Source organism: Equus quagga, chromosome 3 (assembly GCF_021613505.1).
Source record: "Equus quagga isolate Etosha38 chromosome 3, UCLA_HA_Equagga_1.0, whole genome shotgun sequence".
In the NCBI taxonomy this organism is placed as follows: Eukaryota; Metazoa; Chordata; class Mammalia; order Perissodactyla; family Equidae; genus Equus; species Equus quagga.
Genome location: NC_060269.1, coordinates 40,755,773 through 40,765,462, shown reverse-complemented (window position 1 = coordinate 40,765,462; position 9,690 = coordinate 40,755,773). Strand labels below are relative to the sequence as shown.

Genomic DNA, 9,690 nt, shown 5'->3' with positions numbered 1-9,690 from the left:
TGCCAAGGCCACGACGCAGGGCTCCTTCCTCTGCCCCGACTCCCCGTTCCTCACCCCTTCCCAGCCTGCGCACCCTTATGGCGCATTTTCTGCCAGTCCCTTGTGCCCAGCACTCTCTTTCCAAACTGCGCTGGGGGCCCATCCTGGCTCTCCTGAGCGCCCTGCTGCTGGGGCCCGTGTATCTTAGGGCTCGTAATGCCTTCGAGCATGGAGTCAGCCCATTCATTGAAGGAGGGACGGCAGGTCTCTTCTGCAAAACCAGGAAATGGTGGGCAGTCGTGTGTGATTCTAACCAGACTCTGTAGTGGCGTTTCCACAACAGCAAAATCTAGACTTACCCCAACAAAATAACAACCCCAAGGTTTTATTTCCTTTTCCATGTAAACAATTTTGCTCATACGCCTCTATTTATTATTCTGGTTTTTAAAAGGGCAGGAAGGAGCACACCGTATGGATGGGCCAGGCTGGGAAACGTGGCTGGAGATTCGAGAGGAAACCAAGCTCGCCGAGGCAGCCTCGGGCGGGCAGGTCCCGGCGCGAGCAGAGGGCACAAAGAGCCCGAGGGCTGCCGGCTCGCGGCTCCCGGGGATGCAGTTCCTCCACGCAGCCCCCGGCCGGAGCGGAAACTTAAGGCTGGGGTCAAACTAACTCCGGCCCCGAGCTCGCGGGGGGCGGAGCAAGTTCCCGCCGGGACCGGTCGCGTCCCCAGCTTGTCCCCATCTCCCGCAGCCCGCGCCCCGCACGCTCACTGTTGGGGCACAGCTGCCAGGCTTGTCTATTTGTTTGTTTGTCGTTTAAAGTAATCCTAGAGCGCGCACTCAGCAGCATCTGAAGCGGGGGCGGGGGGAGGGGGCCGAAGCCTGAATTTCCTTCCAGGGAGCGCGTGAGGGGCATTCTCAACGGAAAGCCAGACCAAGAGTAGTGACCACCCCTCCTCGGATTACTCTCCATTGGCTCCTCCCTTGCTCCCCCTCCTCCAGATTTGCATAAAAAAGGCCAAGAAAACTCTGGCGGGGCCCCAGCAGCGGCTCACTCTGCTCCCCCGGGTCGGAGCCCCCCGGAGCTGCGCGCGTGCTTGCAGCGCGAAGCCGAGCGGAGAGCGCTTGGCCGCGCCGTCCTCCCCGCGCCCGGCGTCTCGGCGCTCCCGCCGCCCGCTTTCCAGGCCCCCGAGCCCCGCCGAGCGGAGCGAGCGGGCTCGGGCCGAGCGCCGCCCGGCCGCCTCGCGCTTCCCCGGCTCCGCTCCCTCCGCCCCCCGGGGGTCGCGCGCCCACGATGCCGCGGGGCCCTGGCTCGCTGCTGCTGCTCGTCCTCGCCTCGCACTGCTGCTTGGGCTCGGCGCGCGGGCTCTTCTTCGGCCAGCCCGACTTCTCCTACAAGCGCAGCAATTGCAAGCCTATCCCGGCCAATCTGCAGCTGTGCCATGGCATAGAGTACCAGAACATGCGGCTGCCCAACCTGCTGGGCCACGAGACCATGAAGGAGGTGCTGGAGCAGGCGGGCGCCTGGATCCCGCTGGTCATGAAGCAGTGCCACCCGGACACCAAGAAGTTCCTGTGCTCGCTCTTTGCCCCCGTCTGCCTCGATGACCTGGACGAAACCATCCAGCCGTGCCACTCGCTCTGCGTGCAGGTGAAGGACCGCTGCGCTCCGGTCATGTCCGCCTTCGGCTTCCCGTGGCCTGACATGCTCGAGTGCGACCGTTTCCCCCAGGACAACGATCTCTGCATCCCTCTTGCTAGCAGCGACCACCTCTTGCCCGCCACCGAGGAAGGTAAGCCTTCCCCTTTATTCCCCACCCCTCTCCCAGCTCTGGTAAGGCTTTCCTGGAGGATCCCGCGCCCCTCGCCCCACATCCTGATGCATCCCCGCGGGGGGGGGGGGGGGGGGGGTGCCAGTCTCGAGCGGGGCAGACGCTCTCCTTGCCCTCGTGTGTCATCGTGACAAATTTGAGACAACCGGCCCCCCCACACGCACACACACCCCTCCAAGTCTCTCATTCGCCTCCCGAGTTATACCAGTTGCTATTTCTTAGGGACAGTTTTTTAAAAAGAAAAGAAAACGAAGAAGTGAAAGTCGTTTTTCGCTTATAGATATACAATTATTTTTTTAAAAGCTAGCACGGGGGCCGGTATTCTGAGAGCTTTGGAAGTGGTCCTGTGTGGAGCTGGTGGTGAGCACCCTGGCCAGAGGCTTCTCTCTCAGTCTCATGCGGCACGTTCTTCCCACTGGGCAGAATTCTAGGCACAGGAACATTCCCATGCAGGCAGGAGAGCCAAAATGCACAAATAGCCTTTTAAGGTACTTTTTGTTCATTGCCGATTTAGGTTTTGGAAATAAAAGCAGGACTGACTCGGAGCGTGTTGAAATCTGAGCATTGGCTGCAACTGCTCAGGTGTTTAAGGAAGAGGGCGCAAAGGGAATCTCCAGGAATTATTTTTCTATCACTAATCAGCTTATATCTTAGGAGTGGTTTTAATTAACTGGAGAAAATCATGCAAAAGAGAGTTTCCTAAGTTTTTAGAAAACTGAGGGGGAGTTCCTGTGCAAAAACCATCAAAGCAATGAAAACCTCATGGGCTCTTGATACTCTTCCTACAAGGAAAACATCCAATGAGTCTGAGCTGATTTAGGTCCCCCAGGGATGGAAAGGGGGCTTCCTAATCCTTTTCAGGGCTCCAGCAGCATCTCCCTTTCAATCTCTAATTGTTTTCCTACAGCCATCATTAGTTAAAGAAAATGCAAAGTTGCTTAGCAATCTTTCCTGGCAGGCACCCTGGGTTTGCAATCATCTTATTGGTTAGATTTCTAATTTATTGCAAATGTTTGGCATATTTCAAACATTTGTCCAACATATACCACAGACCAACCAATACAGGTTAGTAACATTTTATATACATTCCTAGAGCTCCTAATTGGAAATGTTTCATTTGGGTTGAGTGAGGGGAGGTTTGGGCAGTTTTATGTGTGTTGCTTTTGTTTCTCTTTCTTTCCACTATCAGCACCGTTTTATACTAGATTTCTCCAAAAATCATTTCCCCCTTCAAAATAAAAGTTTATGTTCTTGAAAATCTGCTCTGTTCTTTTTCTAATTTGATAAATAACTTCAATCATGAGTCACATAAAGTTTTCTTCTGTGAAAATTCAGTTTCATATTAAAGAAAATCTAAATTCACCTAAATTTTCAAGACAGCATTAGAACATTTATAAATGGGCGAAAAGGAGTTTTCTTTTTTCCTTTTCCGAAGAAGTCAGACCCTTTCAGAAGAGCCTGTAGTAGGCTCTCTGATGCTTGTGCTAGTGCACTTTCCTAGGTTTGGTCAGACTCCAGAGACAGTTTGCTCCAACTTTGATTAGCTTCAGGAAAAGCTTTGGGGTTTTTTGGTTGGTTGGTTGGGTTTTTTCTTTCTGTTTTTGAGAGTTTGAAATGGGCAAAGAGGGACAAGAAGAACCTGCACCAGGGATAATGAAATAAATGCTGCTTAACTCAAGCACAAACTTGGCAGAAAGCACGAGGTGATAGAGAACCCCTTAGAGCAGGCTGTTGTAGTTGGTGAGGTGTTTGCAAGGAGGAAAGAGCCCATTTGTGGCCCTCATCCCATATGTGATGCCGCCGCTCCCTGTCCAGACTTGAGAATATCTTGAAATGACTCCCCTGAGACACAGAGCCCTTCTGAAGAGCCCAGCAGAAACCGGGCTGCACTGGCGTCCTGCAGCTGAGAAGGACAATCTTTCGGCCATAGTTTGTGGTTACTAGTTAGTTTTCCGCAATCCCTTGAGGGTCTGCTAGCGCTTTCTCCTCAAAGGGGCTTTATCCTTATACACTGATGTTGTCCCAGGGTGGGAGGAGGAGCTAAAAAGTGGCAGCCTGTTCCAGTTAACTGTAGCTACACCTGCACACTCTACCCACAATGCCCTTCTCTCTGGGATTCATCATTTATTTTAAACACAGCATATGGGCATTTTTGCCTGTCAAAAAATGGGAGGCACAGGAGACTTTCTTAGAAATGAGCAATGCTCCTTTTATAAAGGAGGCAGAAGCTGGGGTCTTAGAGAACAATGGCCAACTCGTGTCTGGATAAGCCGTGTGAGTTGTTTACAGACACCACCTGCTGTTCCCGTTTAAGCAAACTTACTAATTTTTTCACATTTCTAGCTCCAAAGGTATGTGAAGCCTGCAAAAATAAAAATGAGGATGACAACGACATAATGGAAACTCTTTGTAAAAATGATTTTGGTAAGTAGTTCACCACCACCACCAAGAGATTTCACATTCAAAAGTTTTATTTTCCAGTAAAACTTAAAGGTACAAATCATTAAGATGTTACTCAAAAAGGTTGGGTAAAATACCATCCCAGCTCATCTTTGCTAAATCATCTAACTTGCTCTATCCTTGTTTCCTCCCTGTGTAACTATCTTGTATTAAATCATATCTTTTTAGGTGAGATTCATTGTTCTGTTCAGCAATAATCAAATAATGAGAATTATTCAAAGTATGAATTTTCAATGGCACATTTTTCATTTCACTTTGGCTTTTTCTTGCCAACAAACATAATCTTGGGCCATGTTCTCTTTCAGTCACTTGTCTTGTGCACCAGAGATGAAAACATATTAGCCCCAGCAAAACAGATTCATGGCATTAAGCTGGCCCAAAATAAAAATTTGCTCCAGCACCAAATAGAAATATTTTTACTTTATTCATAACCCATAATGCGTTGTTCTTCTGTGTTCCACCACTAGTGAATATATCCAACGTAGTGGTTAACAATTTGGGAGTGAGAAGTTCCTTAAATTTAAAAAGAAGGAAAAATAAAGCTTAGGAATTTGCTTTAGCAAGATACATGAAAGGTGCCAGGATGACATGGTGCTTGGGGACAACAAAGAGTGCATGTGTCAAGTGACCCAAGTTTCATGAAGTATAAGTCACTACCCTTAAGAGAATATTATAAGAGGAAAGAGGCTTGAGACTGTCCACACAGAGCTCCCTCAGCACCTTATCTGCCGTCCTCAGGCCTCCCAGGTGAGGGATAAGCCCGGCCAGACACAGGATTCAGAGTTGGGAGTGGCAAAAAATGTCACCCACACTCCTGAGACATTCTTGTTTTCATCCCATTCCAAGAGCAGGCACCTTTTGGTGTGTTTGAGAGGTTGGTACCCTTTAAAAGTATTTATTCAGGCAGAAGGTTGAACTCACTGGTAAACAGATATGACCCCTGTTCATACAATGTTTGAAAATGAAAATCTAATTTCACCTAAATTTTAACAGTTAGGTTACACAGATCTAATAGATCTGTATTAACATTTCTACATCCTCAACACAGTCCTGGAGACTGAGAGAAATCACTGCGGCTCCCACCCACTCTTGAGGAAGGCCCTTCCACTCTCTCCTTACAACTTACCATCCCAGCAACCTCAGACCTGGTCAGGCTGAAACTCTGGAAACAAGCCCATCGATGCTCCTTACAACCCACGTCTCTTTCAGGGAGTGTCCTGGGTCTAATCTTAGCTGCTCCCAGAACAACCACAGCCAGAGCTTTAGGAAAAGCTTCACGCTGCCAAGGAAGGCCGAAAGAAAGGAGGCATCTCTAAGTCTAACCAAGCCTTCCCCTCAGCAAGAGCCACAAAACGGATGACAGGGTTTCATGTATCTATATTCAAATATATACGACTGTCAAAGTCATAGAGGGCCAGGCATGTTGGCAGCAGCAATCCCAAATCTCCAGAGCCTTACCAGAACACAGTTCTTAGCTTCCATGCTACAAGATTTGATTAAGGGCAAAATAGAAAAATATAATTTTAATAAAATTTATACAAAAATGTATATAAAATATCATTTTCTTCTGGCAGCTTATGTCCTTGGCACTAGCTTTAATACAGATCTCTCTCCTGCTTGCTAGGAAAAAGTTGGCTAAATCACGGGCTCCGAAACAGTTGAAATTAGGGCACGCACCCATACACACACACACACACACACACACACACATTACTACTTGCTTTGTGGCTTGCCTTACAGAAGATCCCCTTCCTAAGGATGCTCTATCATGATCTGGGCCAAAAAAATCGGTGTCTGTGAGTATGTGTCCCCAGTGTTCTCTCCTTAGAGGAGAAAGCCTTTCAAAACAACATGGAAGTCATTACCTTTAAGGTATCACAAGCTATGTTTCCTATTTCCCCACATTCATTTTGTCACAAAAGGAGTAATGAACCTGAATTGTGAGAAGTGCATCATGCACTCCTGGGTTATAAGCAGTATTCCATATTGCCTCTGTACTTGGTGGGAGAAATGGAGAGGCAGAAGGAATGTGGGTATAAATCTGATTCATTTAACTTGAATCATCCACGAAAGCATCACACTCTTTCTCCACTGCACTCCTGAAGAATAGGGAAAATGCAGAACACCTCCTTATTTCAGTGGTGAATACTGGTGAAGAAAGAATGGCCCAGAACTGCCTGCCTGTGTATACAACCTATTGTTGGACTAGACAGTATCATCACCTCTGCCTCCTACCAAACCCTGCATCCCCATTCGCATCTTCCAGGGCAGGAAAAGTTATTTTGGGGCTTTGGTTCCCTATATTTGGTCCCAGCTGAAAATCCAGGGAGGAAATGAAATGCCTGATGTCTTCCCCTGGCAAGCTTTTGCAAAGTTGGTTATTTTATAGCGAGAGCGAGGTGAGTAATAAATCATCCCCCTGGTTAAAAGGGATCATTTTTCTGATGTTTGGAGCTCAAGAATGTTTAACTTGACCAGGTGAAGTCTCACACATGCTTTATCTGTGCTGTAGACAAGGCTCCCAGGTAACATATAACCACTTCTCCCACCACTTATCTTCCCCACCCCCATGCCTTACACAGAGGCCACAGGAACATGTGACATTTCCACATGACTTATTCCATGATTTAAGTCTCATAAACCCTGAGAACTCAGTACTACGGTTCAGATGCCTTTCAAACAAAATCATGGTTGGCCAAGTCACAGAGTCCTTGATTTACCTAGTTGAGCTTTGGTCATTTCCTGGTTGACTGGAAAAGCCATGCTTGGTCAAATTCTCTTTCTGAGACAGAAGGAAAGAAAGAGAGAATCAGAGAGAGAGAGAAAGAGAGAAATCCCCAAAGCAGTTATACACACAAAAAACCCTCTTCTCTATCACTAATTTAAACAATGTATTAAAGTCCATCAAAGTCAGGAAGTCACACTTGCACATCATCCATATGGAACAATGGTCAATGTCACCAACACTCTTAGGACACATTACAGTTGGGTGTGTTAATGCTCCAACCAGGACAGAAAACTTGATGTTGCTTATAAGAGACCACAGTGGTGTTATAGGAGGAGGTTTGGGGACTGGAATTCTGAGAACAACTCAGCCAGGACACAACCTAACTGGGTGACCTCATGTAAGTCACTAAACTTCTCTGGATTTCAGATGCTTCATGTACCAACAAGAAATTTCAACTGGATGATCCCTTCTAACCTTAAAATTCTATCCTTTCTTTGCCTTCATGGAGTCTTGAAATTTAATTCCAGCATGTATGTTTGTATGGCTTTCTTTCCCAAAGCATACTGTTCAGGACTATAAAATGTGTCTTTTATAGTAAACCACTTACTTTTGGTCTTAGCATTCTAATGAGTCTACATATCCATTTTGGAAACAGTACATATATAATCTGTAAACGCCTTGGCCTTAGACAGGCAAATGATAGCATATGAGGATGAGGTCTTCAGAAAAACACTTTTACAGCTAAACATGTTGTGCTCTTAAAAAGACTCTTGGATATTTTTCTCCTAGTTACTTTCCCAAATCAAATGCAGCTGTTAGATCAATTCCCCCTCCCTGTAGTCTGTTCTTTAGAAAACAATGATTCTGTGATATAATTTCCTTACAGGTTTGTCCAAAAACCTCTCCGACGTAATAAATTGAGTTTAAAGTTTACAACCACAGAAGGATCATGTTTCGCCTAAGAGTCAGGCATCTCTTTTCATGCTGAAGTTTCCAATAGGGGAAGTCATTTGTTGAGGAGAGCACAAACCACATGCAACCTATGTACAAACACAAGAACACAAGGGCGAGGAAGAGAAGTTAATTGAGTCCCGCAAAAAGAGTTTTGAAAGGATGGCTGATCTGAAACAAAGTGCCTGGCAAATCCTTCAAGGCTTTAGAAATGGAGCTACCTGCTGCCCTCAGCTCCCAACCCCCCACCTGCAGCCCCTCACAGTCTCATTAGCTCTAGGAAGCTCTTCGTCCCTCCCCCAGGCCAAGTCACACACGTATGCTGTGGAATGGGGTGAGGAAAGCTCCCAATCTATACTCTATCCCCTCAGTATAACTGGTGTGATTCTTTCCCCCCACCTCTTGTCTTCCTAGCACTGAAAATAAAAGTGAAGGAGATAACCTATATCAACAGAGATACCAAAATCATCCTGGAGACCAAGAGCAAGACCATTTACAAGCTGAACGGTGTGTCCGAAAGGGACCTGAAGAAATCAGTGCTGTGGCTCAAAGACAGCTTGCAGTGCACCTGCGAGGAGATGAATGACATCAACGCACCCTATCTGGTCATGGGACAGAAAGTGGGTGGGGAGCTGGTGATCACCTCGGTGAAGCGGTGGCAGAAGGGGCAGCGAGAGTTCAAGCGCATCTCCCGAAGCATCCGCAAGCTGCAGTGCTAGTTCTGGCACGCAGGTTGCCCTGACAGGCCAGCTCCAGGGCTCGGCTGACCATTTCCACTCCAGGACCTCTGCTCTCTCTCCCAAGCACAGTCCCCCAGCCTGGAGCAGCTCCCCCTGCCTTTTGCACGTTTGCACCCCCAGCATTTCCTGAGTTATAAGGCCCTAGGAGGCCTCAGGAATGGATAGCTGTTTTCACGTAAAGGAAAAACCCACCCAAATCTTGTAGAAATGTTCAAACTAATAAAATCATGAATATTTTTATGAAGTTTTTAAATAGCTCACTTTAAAACTAGTTTTGAATAGGTGCAACGGTGACTTGGGTCTGATTTTTTTTTTTTCCTGTTTGGTTTGGGTCAACTGATTTTCACTTTTCACTGAGGTTGCCATAACGTGCAAATAGCATCATTTTTCTGTGTGGCCCAAACTTTGGAGTCACAAACCTGGTTGAGATAAAGCTGGCTGTTATCTCAACATCTCTCTCATCTCCAGCCTGAGACTCAGCACCTAAGTCTTATAACAACTCACTTGTCATTTTACACCCTTTGGGAACTTACAACTGTAGCATTTATTGCATTTCCAGGTAGAGTACTTCCATTTATAAAAAGCACATTAACCATCATAGCATGATTTCTTCGAATAAAGGGCAAAGCAGAGAAATTTTATAATTGACCTGAGTACTTTAAGCTTCGTTTAAAACATTTTTTACTTAATTTTGCAAATTAAACCATTGTAGCTTACCTGTAATATACATCGTAGTTGACCTTAAAAAGTTGTAAAAATATTGCTTTAACCAACACTGTAAATATTTCAGATAAACATTCTATTCTTGTATATAAACGTTACATCCTGTTTTACCTGTTCCTTGTCTCCTGTCTTCTCTTCTTAGTGGAAGGAATTGGGAAGGGAGCTGTACAAGAGTCATCACCTCCTTTCTCCTGAGGCCCAGCCCTCCCACAGTTGGCAGTGTCCGTTTCTTAAGTGACTCAGAAAGTGTCTCCCCCCTACACCACCTGGCTCCTGCC

At 46.6% G+C, this 9,690-nt stretch overlaps 1 protein-coding gene across 1 annotated transcript; it reads left to right on the top strand.

The window, feature by feature from the left end:
- Positions 1-1,272: 1,272 nt before the first annotated feature.
- SFRP2 (secreted frizzled related protein 2) lies at positions 1,273-9,454 on the top strand. Its single transcript, XM_046657074.1, has 3 exons — positions 1,273-1,771; positions 4,154-4,234; positions 8,364-9,454. The coding sequence occupies exons 1-3, from the start codon at positions 1,273-1,275 to the stop codon at positions 8,666-8,668; spliced, it is 885 nt and encodes a 294-aa protein (XP_046513030.1). The 3' UTR covers positions 8,669-9,454.
- The last annotated feature ends 236 nt before the right edge of the window (positions 9,455-9,690 follow it).